The following is a 12,967-nucleotide window of genomic DNA, read 5'->3' as shown; positions in this document are numbered from 1 at the left end:
ATACCATGGTAATGCTGGCTTCATAAAATGAATGTGGGAGTGTTTCCTCATCTTCAGTTTTTGTAAGAGTCTGAGAAGGATTGGTGGTAATTCTTGCAGTGTTTTGTAGAGGTTACTAGTGAAACCATCTGGTCCTGGGTTTGTCTTTGTTGCCAGGTTTTGATTCCTGATTCAATCTCCTTATTTGTCTGTTCACATTTTGTTTCTGCATGATTCAGCCTCAGTAGGTTGTTGATGTACGACTGTTCAGTTAAAATCTACTGTATTTCTCTATGTTACCAGCAGTTGTATTGACCATGTCCATTTAATTTTAGACATCCTTGTAGGTAATGTAGGTAATACATATCATTGTGATATTTAATTTGCATTAGTAGCAAAGTTTCAAAAGGCCTGTGAAGACTTTTGGAAAGTAGTCTGATTATTGATATTTTCTTTGTAACAGAGGAGGCAGAAATATTTTGCCTTAATAGGAACACAGATTGAGAGTTGTATGATCCATATGACTGTAAGTATCTAGAGACAAAACTGTGAATCTTAAAGCAATGATTTACCATCTGAACATTTCGATGAGAGTATCAGGGCCCTAGTCAGCAATTATCTTGTTCATTTTTGGATTCTGTGAATTAAAGGAAATGGCACAGTTCCTGATATTTTCAAGTAGAAAAATAAATGGATTTTAGATTGCTGGGAGCAGCTATGTTGATCAGGAGTCACCATGTTTCTTTCTCTCCTAGATCTGTCTTCTCCAATGTCTGCACTTCTCCAAGGGGGCCATACTCTACTCCCATCAGCCAGTTTTCAGGTAAGTTGGGATTTCCTGAAATGCCATGTCAGCCCTTAGAATGGGATTGTATATTCTTTTGCTGTGGGTATGTTTATCCAAAACCAATGTTGGCATTTCATTCTGGGCTCCCATCTGATCTTCTTCCTAGTTCTGCCTGTCCAGCTTAACTGATGCATCACCACTTACCTCTTGCTTAGGATCTTTCCAAACTACAGTATGGCAGAAAAATATTAAAAAGAGGAAGTGAATGCCATAGAAAATAGAGAACAACCAAAAAAATTGTAGACTGGAGGGTTTAGGAGAGTTTCATGGAGGATGTGGGATTTTCACCACCTCTCAAAGATGGATATTCAGACAAGTAGGTGGGGTGGATTCTGGGAAAAAGATTATAAGCAAAGGTTAACATAAGAATCAGCTGGTATTATGAAGGAGTCAGAAAAATTTGGAGGAGATGGTTTATTTTGGCAAATGATAAACAAATGGTTGAATAAGGTTGGAATATGAAAGGTTGTGTCAAGATGAGAAGTTGAAGGCTTTATTCTATAGACCATTAATTGTTTTTGAGGAGGAAGGTGACATGGTACTGTTTTAGGAAGAACTAATAACTGAATGTGAACTTAAAACAAAAAAGGTTAATAGTTATTCCAAGTGATACTCAAACCTGTCTTTAATCAGGATCCTTTTCTTTTTCAGTCTGTAATAACTTTAATTGATTGACCTTAAAGAGGAAGGGAGAGAGAAACAGTGATTTGTTGCTTCACTTATTTTATGCATTTTTTGGTTGATTCTTGTATGTGCCCTGATGGGGGATTGAATATGCACCTTGGCCTCTTGAGAGGATGCACTAACCAACTGATCTACCTGGCCAGGAGGATCCTTCTAATAAGCTGTTTCCCCCTTTACATCCTGTCCCACAACTTTATCATCTGGTACCAGTTCTTCTCACTATCAGCTCATGTACTTTTGGTACCAGTTTGTTTGTTTGTTTGTTTGTTTATTTATTGACAGAGACAGAGAGACAGATAGGGACAGACAGGAAGGGGAGAGATAAGCATCAATTCTTCCTTGAGACACCTTAGTTTTTCATTGATTACCTTCCCATATGTGCCTTGACTGGAGGGGCTACAGCACAGCGAGTGACCCCTTGCTCAAGCCAGTGACGTTAGGCTCAAGCCAACGACCTTGGGCTTCAAGCCAGTGACCTTTGGGCTCTAGCCAGTGACCCCGGGGTCATGTCTATGATCCCAAGCTCAAGCCAGCAACCCTGCACTCAAGCTGGTGAGCCCACGCTCAAGCCAGATGAGCCTGCGCTCAAGCCAGCAACCTCGGGGTTTGCAAACCTGCATCCTCCGCATCCCAGTCGAACACTCTATCCACTGTGCAATACCCTGGTCAGGCGGTATCAGTTTATTTTTTATTGAGGGATACTATAACAATAAATTTAACATATTTAACATGTGTAATGTAATAAATTTTGGTGTATGTACGCTCATGAAACCGTCACCACAATCAAGAAAATGAATATATCCGTAGTCAGAGAATATACTTTGTATGACTTGAATCATTCTGAATTTATTGAGGTTTATTATTTTGCCCAGAATCTGGTCAATCTTGGTAAATGATCAGTGAGCACTTGAATATAATATATTAACACTGTCATTCAGTGGAATTCTTTAAGAATGTATTCTATTTCTATTGCTGCTGTAATTACCACAAGTTTAGTGCCTTGAAACAACACATTTATTATTCTATCGTTTTAGAGGTCATAGTGGGTTGGCAGGGCTGCATTCTTCTGAAGGCTCTAGGACAGAATCTGTTCTCCTGCCTTTTTCAGCCTCTGGATGCTGCTTATATTTGGTTTGTGTCCCCTTCCTCTACCTTCAAAGTCATCAGTGTGGCATCTTCAGTTCTCTCTAACTCCGATTTGTTTCCCCTGTTCACATCTGTTCTCTGTTCTGATCTTCTTGCCTCCCTCTTATAAGGACTCTGATTACATTGTGCCTACATATATAATCCAGGATAATTTTCCTATCTCAAAGTCCCTAACTGATCACATCTGTAAAATTTCTTACTATTTTAGGTAATGGTTTCCTAGGTTTCAAGGGTTAGGATGTGGGCATCTTTGGGAGGGCCATTATTCAGTATACACAGATGTCAGTTTGGTCAAGTTTGTTCATAGTATTGTTTCAGTGCTTTCTATACTTACTGATTTTCTGTCTTACTGGTTTTATCAACTGGTTTTATTGTGATAGGGCTATCACAATAGTTGAAATTTGGAGCCATTATTATGTGGACTTGTTTGTTTTTCCTTGTAATTCTATCAGTTTTTGCTTCATATATTTTGACACTCTGTTATTAGGTACATAAACATTTAGGATTATTATATCTTCTTAATCAGTTGACCTCTTATCATTGAGAAATGACTTTTTTATGCTTGGTAAGTGTTTGCCTTAAAATTTACTTTGATATTTGATTAGTATCAGCATGGTTTATCTTTTTCCATTCTTTTGCTTTTTACTTGTGTCTTTATATTTAAAGTGGGTACTTATAGGCAACATGCAGTTGAGTTTTGCTTCTTATTAGTCAATTCTGGCAGTCTTTGCCTTTTAATTGGGGTGGTTAGAGCATTTACATTTACTGTGATACATTTACGTTTAATGTGGTTATTGATATGAGTAGTTTAAGTCTCTGAACCTGCTGTTTGCTTTATATTTACATCGCCTTTATTCTCCTGGCCTCTATTCTTACCTTCTTTTGTATTGAATATTTTTTGTGGTTCCATTTTTATTTCTTTCATTGGCCTATTAGCTATAACCCTTTTGTTGTTTTCATTGTTGCTTTAAATTTACATAATTATTGCCATTTACCTTCTAATGGTATAACACTTCATGAGTAATATAAGAACCTGACTGACCAGTGGTGGCACATGGATAGATCGTCAACCTGGGATGCTGAGGTCTCAGGTTCAAAACCCTGAGGTTGCTGGCTGAGTGTGGGCTCATCCGGCCTGAATACAAGCTCACCAGCTTCAGCATTGGCTCACAGCTTGAGCATGGGATCACTGACATGATTTTATGGTCACTGGCTTGAAGCCCAAGGTTTCTGATTTGAGCAAGGGGTCATTGGCTCAGCTGGAGTCCCCCCAACTGCCATCAAGGCACGTAAGGAAATGCAGTCGAACAACAACAAAAGTGCCACACTACACGTTGATGCTTATGTCTCTCTTCCTCTCCTCCTCTCTCTCTCTCTCAAAAAAAAAAAAAAAAAAAAAAAAAAAAAAATATATATATATATATATATATATACAAGAACCTTATAATCTTATATGTCTGTTTCTCCTCTCCAGTTTTTAATTTTACTGTTGCCATATATATTACTTATATACTTGTCATAAACTCCACAATACTTATTTTTGTTTTAGTAGCCAATTATCTTTTAAAGCGATTTAAATAATGAGGAAAAATTGTATACATTTATCCATTTGGTTACTATTTCTGGTATTCTTTATCCTTCATGTAGGTCAGTGGTTCACAACAGGGGTGATTTTGTCCCGGGGGGCCTTTTTGATTGTCGTGACTTGGTGAGGAGTGACACTAGCATCCAGTGAGTGGGGATAGTGCCAGAGATACTGTACAACACACAGGACAGCCCCACATACTTACTGAGAGAATTATCTGATCGGAAATATCAATCGTGCCAAGGTTGAGAAGCCTGGTGTCGATCCTTATTATCATTTGGATCATTTTTTTCTGTTAGGAATTTCTTAAGATTTCTTACAGTACATTCTGCTGGTGATGAATTCTTTCAGGCTTTTATATCTGGAAAAGTCTTTATTTTGCGTTTTTCAATTCTACTTTGACAGTTTTTCTTTTTAGTATTTAGTGATGTTGCTCCATTGTCATCTTCCATGGTTTTCAACAAGAAATATGTCATTTTAATTTTTTTCCTTTATGTCTTTTTTTCTTTGGATGTTTGTAAGATTTTCTCTATCACTAGATTTGAGCTACAGTATTTGATTAAGATGTACGTAGGTATAGTTTTCTTGGTGTTTCTTGTGCTTGCAATTTGAGTTCCTTAGATCCATGGTTTTATAATTTTCATCAAGTTTCAAAAACAATGAGCTATTTTTTCTGCTCCTCTCTTTTTCCCCCTTAGGGATGCCAACTGCACATATATTGAGCTACTTGAAGCTCCATAGCTCACTGATGCTATCTCTTTAAATTTTTTTTTCCTTTTTCATTTTTGATAGTTTGTATTTCTGTGTCTTTGAATGTATTAGTATTTTCTTCAATGCCTAATATGTTAATATTATCTAGTCTATTTTTATCTCAGAACATTTTCATTTTCAGCTTATAAATTCCATTTCAGTTTTTTAAAAAAATGTCTCCCATGTCTTTACTTAACTTATTGAATATATGGAACCCAGTCATAATAACGTTTAATGTCCTTATCTGATAATTCCAGCATCTGTGTGAGTTCTTGGTTGGGTTCAACTGATTGATTTTTCCCCCTCAGTTATAGGTTGTATTTTCATGTTTTTCTGCATGCCTGATAATCTTTGACCAAATGCCAAACACCATAAATTCTGGGTTTGTATACTTTTGTATTCCTACAAAATATTTTCTATCCTTTTTCTAAGATGTTCTTATTACTTGAAACAGTGTTTCATTCAGAGCTTACTTTTAATATTTGTTACCTGAATGCAGAATGGCATTTAGTCCTTTTGGATGCCAGTACTGTTCCCTTGAATCCTTTTAGATGCTTCTTTCCCTGCCTCCAATAGTCTCATCATCCCCACGTGCTAACCGGCACTACACTGAATACCAAGTGGGAACCTCTTCAGGTGTCCTTGTTTCTTCTCTGGGTAGTGGTCTCCTCTGTAGTACTCTCTCCTGTGAATTCCAGTCACCTTGATTTCCCCAGACTCTCAGTATCATCTTCAGTTCAGGGAGGCTGCTGGGCGGCTCCTGGGTTCTCACTCCCTGCACCACTGCCTGAAAACTCGCAAGGCAGACCACCATGGGGCTCATCTCACTGGTTTTCTGATTCTTGGGAATCACTGCTCTGTGTTATCTGAGAATCAGTGTCTCGGAAACTGCTGCTCCCTATACAGTATTTTGTTCTGGAACTTTATTATTTTATGCAGAAGGGTAAATCCAATCTTTGTTAATCCAATCTTGGGCACAGCTTGATCCTTTTGAAGTTTGTTTTTTAAGTCTATATTTTGTTAAGACTGATCTAGTATACTCTTACTCTAGGATTGTGTTTCGGGGGCTTATGACCACCCTTATAAGTTCAATGGTTTGTGGAAATGACTCACCCAACTTGGTAGCATAAGTCAGGGCTAACAATGACTACAACAAAGGAAACAAGATTAGAAAGATGTTTATAAGTGGAATGTAGAGAAATCAGGTACAGCCTTCCAGATCCTCCCTCTGGATGGATGCCCTTTCTCTTTACCTGTGATACTCAGAGACATGAGAAATACCTCTACCCCCGGAAGCCTGCTTGAGTCTTGGAATCCAGAGCTCTTAAAGGGAGCTAATCACAGTGGGGCAGACCTCAAACTAGGCACCATTGTGCATTGTAAATTTTCCTGTGTACTTTAAACAGTGCTGACTTCTGGTATATCCTGCCCTGGTGGTCCAGGCACACAGGAACATCATCAGTTGGTGACTAAGCATCAGCTTTCAGACCTTGTTCAAAGTTCAGAAGTATGGACCCAGTTATCCCTGGAGATCAGCAAGGATTGAGCAAACAAGACTTGCTGCTTTAACTCTTTCCTCACAGGTTAAGCAAGACCTGCTTCTAAAATATCCTAGAACTGTTTGTGGAAGCTGATTCTACATATCTTTTAACTCTGGGTTCAGTTATATCATATTGGTAACTTGATATTGCCCATGGAGATTGTCATTTACACTGGATTTTTGGAGCTTCTCCTCTCCAGTATCTATCTGGAAAATCCTCTGCCTCAGCAGTCCTGACCTGCCACCATGTCTCCTCAGCTCAGTAAGACCACTCTGCTTTGCTGGGCTCCACCTCCCTCCTCTGAAGTCCACAGAGTGCCCCTAGGCAGGAAGCTGAGGGACTGGGAGGCGCATGTGATTATTTCCCTTCCCTCAGAGTTGTGGTTCGGTTCTACATGCTGTTCAAAGTGTGAAGACACTTCTTTCAGATATATTGTTTTGTAGTTGTTTACATTGGGAGAGCTAGTCCTGTTGCTCTGTCATTATTAGAAGCAAAAGTTTCAATATTTCATTTATATATCTTAAAACAAAATTAACTACCCACTTTCAAATACATAGTAAAGTAGGAAGTTCTCCTGCATTGCATCCAAGTTTTACTACATAGTCCAACTGATAATATTCCTTCAAGTTTTTCTCTGTGCATTTACATATAAAGTTTCCTATTCAAAGGAAAAAATGGGATCATACCATGTATACTGTTTTGAACATATATACATTTTATGTAAAAAATGTCTACATAAAATGTTTTATAGTGGATATAACCATAAATTCTTTAACTACTATGCTATTGATGGACATTTAAGTTTGCTTTTTTTCCCCCTCCACACAAATATTAGAAGGAAACTTGTATATATGTCTTTGCACCCTGAGGTGTTTCTGAAGATTAAATTCTTACAAGAGTGCTCTGGCTGGTTGGCTCTGTGGTAGAGCGTTGGGCCGGCTTATGGATGTCTGGGGTTCGATTTCTGGTCAGGGTACACAGAAGAAGCAATCATCTGCTTCTCCACCCCTTTCCCTCTTTCTCTCCCCCTCAGCCAGTGGCTGGATTGGTTCAAGTGCATCTGCCGAGAGCACTGAGGATGGCTCTGTGGAGCCTCCGCCTCAGGCGCTAAAAATAGCTCAGTTACAAGCATGGCCCAGATGGGAAGAGCATAGGCCCCAGACTGGTGTCACTGGGTGGATCCCAGTTGGGGCACACACCGGAGTCTGTCTCCCCTGCTCTCACTTGGAAAAAGAAGAAAACGAAATTCCCACAAGAGATAAAACTGGATTGAATGATGCATATTTAAACTTTTCATGAATCCTGTGAGATTGCCCCCCAGATAGATTGCATAGGGTTCTGTTTCCACCACAGTACTGGTGAGCATTTTTGGTGGTGTTAGCCAATAGGAAATCACATTGTTTTACTATATTTTTAGTGGAGTAGAGCATCTTTTCGTGGTCTGTTAACAATGTCTTGGTTGAACTGCCTGTTTGGTAAGTTGTTATTGTGGGTTGTTAATCTTTTTTGCTAACTATTTGTAGCAACTCAGAATATTGCCTTTTGTTTATGAATTTGTATAGAAGTTTTACATTTTTATGTGGTTATATCTATCGATCTCTGTCATAACTTTTGTCTTCCACTTTTCAAGCTTATAAAACTATTTTATCTTTTATTCTATTTTATTTTTGCTTTTCCTTTAAAATTTAATATCTAATCCAGGATATATGAAATAAGAAATTCATCTTAATTTTTTTGTGCAATAGACAAGTCATTTGTTATGAAACTATTTAGTAAGTCATTTAGGTTTTTAAATCTAATTTTAAAGTTGCTTAATCCTATTCAGTTATTATAAACCTGGATCTGTTTGGGAACTATTTTGTTTCATTGAGTTTTATTCCATACTAGGCCACTCTGTTTTAATTTACCTTTATCTTTCAGTATATTTGGTATGTCTCTTAGTGTATTTTGAAAAGTGTTAGGGCAAGTCTTCTCCCCAAATTTTTAAAAAACACTGTTGGTTATTTTTGCACATTGTGGGTAGTAAAACATTATTGATACTATTAAGTTTACTATTAATGCTTAATATATCTTAGAACACAGAGGTGATAATGATGAATAATAACAATTGCCAGTACTGACTGAGCACCTATTTGTATGTGCCAGACTCTAAATTAGGGACTTCATATCAAACATTTCTTATTACTTCTTACAATAATCCTATTAGGCAGGTTCTGTTTTTATATTCATTTTACAAAAGGAAATACCAGAATCATTTGTCAGCCCATAGTCTGCCGTTCTCTGTCAGTATTGCTAACCTGACCCATTTCCTAGGTAAATGCTTTATGGGTAAGCAGAAATGTGTTTGGAATTTCAGGAATCAGTGACCTTTAAGGATGTGGTAGTGGACTTTACGCAGGAAGAATGGAAACAGCTGGATCCTGTACAGAGAGATTTATTCAGGGATGTGACATTGGAAAATTATACACACCTGGTCTCCATAGGTAAGGATGACTTCTCTGAGTTAATAACTGTGGGTATAAAAGAAGAAGAGGGTTGCCTTGTCCTTAGGTGAATTTTGCCTTTAAGTTAAGGCACCAAGGATTCCTAAATTTTTAAAAACTGTGAAGAGCTTTCTCTCTCCTTTTTCTCCTAGCAAGTGGGACTAATACTTTTTCTGAACCCAGATCAGTTCCCAAAGTGTACTCTGTCAGAGCTTTGTAACACTGAAGCTTGATATGTTATTCACTCCCGTCAGATCAGTCCTGCATATCCTTTCCTCTAAAGACAAAGTGGTAAAACTGAATTCTGATGTGGATGGCACTTCTTCCTTACTGCAGACAGGTACCACTTTTTTTCCTTACCCATGAACAGGACTCCAAGTTTCCAAACCTGATGTGATTTCCCAGTTAGAGCAAGGGACAGAGCCATGGATCATGGAGCCAGGCATTCCAGTGGGTGGCTTTGGAGGTGAGTAATGGGCCCCAGAGATGAGTGTCATTAAAACCACCAGCTTGACAAGAGGATTTCACATCTGAAACGTAGATGTCCAGGGGTCCTCAGGTTACGGCAGTCTCAACACACAACATTTCAAGTTACGACGCTCACTCCCATAAAAACTTAAACAAATTGAGACATAAGTGTTTCAGCTTACACCATTAGCTTCCGACTTATGGACTATGTGGGTGAACTAGTTTGGTTGCGTGTGTCAAGAACACGGTGTATGAGTGAGGGAGTTGGTACCCCCAGTAGCTTCCCTACTCCATTCTGGACTGTTAAAAGCGGAAGTGTTCCGTTTGTGTTAGGCTAGGGCAGTGGTCGGCAAACTCATTAGTCAACAGAGCCAAACATCAACAGTACAACAATGGAAATTTTTTTTGAGAGCCAAATATTTTAAACTTAAACTATTATATATAGGTAGGTACATTCCTTATCGAGGTAGCACTGCACGTGGTATTTTGTGGAAGAGCCACACTCAGGGGGCCAAAGAGCCACATGTGGCTCACAAGCCACAGTTTGCTGACCAAGGGGCTAGGGTGTTACGACTTACACCCAAATTTGAGTTCTGTCACTGTTGTAGGAATGGAACTGTGTCCTAACCTGAGGACCCTCTGTACTTGCTTCTTGTGGAGAAATGGGATGCCATCTGAACTCCCTTATGCTTTGTCAAAACACTGTCTTGACACAAATTCTATTTTTATACTCCTTTCAGAGAAGGTGTCCTTCCTGCCTTTTGTAAATGCAGCCTCTTGACCTGGACTCTGGATTCCATCTTTCCCCTTCGGGAACCTTAGCTCATAATTATCACCTCATTTTTCAGCCCTTAGGACTCAGTTTTCTTCTTGGGACTATAGGCTCTGTCATTAGTACTGTACCTTCAAACAGAAGTAGGTAACCTAAATTTCCAAGTATTTTCACTCATCGCTGTTCATCTATTTGGCTACCATCCAATCTGCCTCCTTGCTTTCCCAACCAAGCTCTGTAAAAGTGATTATATACCTTTCTTAATCTCATTTTGTAGCTTCTGATCCTATCACTTTACCAGACTATCCTTGAAATTATACTTTTTGTAAAGCATTAATGTCCAGACTGCACAGAGAGACCTCTTCAAAGATCAGATGCCAGAAAAATGTGCAAACTTTGTCACTTTAGGTAGAGAAGAACATTCCAGAGTGAGGTGGGAGTAGGGGTTCCTTTTTTATGGAGAAAAGATAAGTGTGCAGTGTTCAGATTTTGGAAGTACTATAGTAGCTTAAATTTTAGCAAGATGTTTACTTTAAAATATGCAGTTTGGCATTACAAATATCCAGCAGGGTTGCATAGAATGTAACATTTCTCCTCCCCCAGCCATGAATCCTTTTTCATACTACAGCTTTATTAACTTTCTCTTAGAATATGATTTCATAAAATGTAATTTTTAAAAAATGTTTTTGCCTGACCTGTGGTGGCGCAGTGGGATAAAGCGTCGACCTGGAACACTGAGGTCGCCGGTTCGAAACCTTGGGCTTGCCTGGTCAAGGCACATATGGGAGTTGATGCTTCCTGCTCCTCCCCCTTCTCTCTCTCTCTCTCTCTCACTCCTCTCTCTCTAAAAAAATCAATAAATAAAATGTTTAAAAAAAATATTGTAAAAAAAAAAAAAAATGTTTTTAAAATAAGAGCTTTATTAACTTGTGCTTAATTAACTTTTGAAAAAAATGAGTTGTCAAGTTTTATGAATTAAAAACAAAGTATTTTTATTTTTGTTGGACTTACTGAGGTGACAATAGTTAACAAAATCATACAGATTTCAGATGCATAATTCTACAGCAGATCATCTGCACACTGTGTTGTGTGTTCACCACTTCAGGTGGAGTCTCTGTCCATCACCATTTACCCCCCATGCCATCCTCCACCTCCTTCCACACCACGCCCCTTCTCCTGGGAATCACCACATTGCTGTCCATGTCCATGGGTTTTTCCTTTTCTTTTTTTCATTTTTGCTCAATCCCTCCATCCCCCCAGGTCCTCCAAAAGATGAAGTCTTTAAAAATCCCAATTTGAGCAAATAGAAAACAATTTAAAATACTTAAAAGGTAATTTAAAAATCCTAGATTTTTAAATGCTTTAGCCATTACCAAAAAGTGATTTATTTAGGTAAAAATAATCATATACCCATGTTGCGTAGATAATGAAGCTGGTTAGTTCCAATGGTCTGGTCAGTGGGCAGAAGATAATCACTTGAACTATTTATTCCATTCTTGTTTACTTTTGCTGGAATGTGACCTGGTGATGGTGCCAACAGTGTTGGTAGCTAGCGCCTGGTCCTGCCCTCTTCAGTATTTGGAGCAGACTTACTCTTAGTTGGTGACTTGGCAGCGCTCATCTCTCTAACATGATTTACAGTTCTACAAGCATCTATACAGGTAACTGAAGTTGTGACAGTACCCACACTGAGGTGGCCACTGGCCCTGGGCCTGTCTGCATTGTTTTCCTTGTCCACTTTCTTGACATCTTCTCTAGGCTGTCCTGTGACCATACGCTGATGTGTCTTCTGTCTCACTGGGGCACGGTATTCTTTGGCAGCTGGTTGTCAGCACTCTCAATTATCTTTTGTACACAGAGGTATTAGAAGACTGGTCCATGCCATAGGATTTGCATATGGTAAAGTGAGCACTGCTTTGTGCAGTCCCTGTGGTACAGTTCGGTCAAGCCTTCTGGCACTTTCTCCAGTCCTTTATCCTTTGCCAAACCCCAATATTCTGATAACTTGGTTGCTTATTGTGTGGGAGACATAACTGTGGAAAACATAGGTCACAGTCTGTTGCATGTTTATTGCCTTCAACTGGAATTCCAGCCAGAGCTGGGAATCGGCTGTTTCCTTGGATTTTTCTCTCTCTCTCTTTTTAAGTGGGAACAGGGGAGATAGTGAGACAGACTCCCGTATGCACCCCGTCTGGGATCCACCCAGCAACCCCATCTTGGGCCAATGCTCGAATCAACTCAGCACCTGAGGCTGAGCTCAGGCCAGTCGAGCCACTGGCTGTGAGAGGGGAAGAGAGAGAAGGGGGAGAGGGAGGAGAAGAGAAGCATATGATTGTTTCAAATGTGTGCCCTGACTGGGGATGGAACCTGGACGTCTGCATGCCAGGCCAACATTCTGTCCATTGAGAAATCTGTCCATGGCTTGGCCTTTTCTCTTTTAAACAACATCAGATGCCATGGACTCCAGTTCTTCACTGTGAAGTACTTCTAGGAGGCGATCCTTATGGCCATCTGCTGGGGAAGTGTGCTCTGAGGCTGCCTGCTCTTATGCAGCCTGCACACTCCCCAGGGTCCAGGTGTACCAGGACAATGTCAGCGCCGGGTCTCTGCCTTGCTGCTTGTGCCTGCAGTGATGACCATGATATTGGCTGGGCTGGCAGCACAAGGGCTCAGATTCTCTGGGGTCTGCAGTACCCTCCTGTTAAACATAGC

General features: G+C 39.5%; 1 protein-coding gene across 2 annotated transcripts in view; it reads left to right on the top strand.

Annotated features, from left to right (window-relative positions):
* Positions 1–12,967, top strand: part of ZNF184 (zinc finger protein 184) — a 28,729-nt gene that overhangs the window by 4,010 nt on the left and 11,752 nt on the right. For both annotated transcript variants that reach the window (XM_066353526.1, XM_066353525.1), the window contains exons 3-5: positions 735–802; positions 8,889–9,015; positions 9,386–9,481. In XM_066353526.1, coding sequence (XP_066209623.1) covers positions 735–802; positions 8,889–9,015; positions 9,386–9,481 — 291 coding nt within the window. The remainder of the gene's footprint in view (positions 1–734; positions 803–8,888; positions 9,016–9,385; positions 9,482–12,967) is intronic.

This window comes from Saccopteryx leptura, chromosome 11 (genome assembly GCF_036850995.1).
Source record: "Saccopteryx leptura isolate mSacLep1 chromosome 11, mSacLep1_pri_phased_curated, whole genome shotgun sequence".
Lineage (NCBI taxonomy): Eukaryota > Metazoa > Chordata > Mammalia > Chiroptera > Emballonuridae > Saccopteryx > Saccopteryx leptura.
The sequence above is the reverse complement of the archived record's forward strand: the minus strand, read 5'-3'. Positions and strand labels throughout refer to the sequence as shown.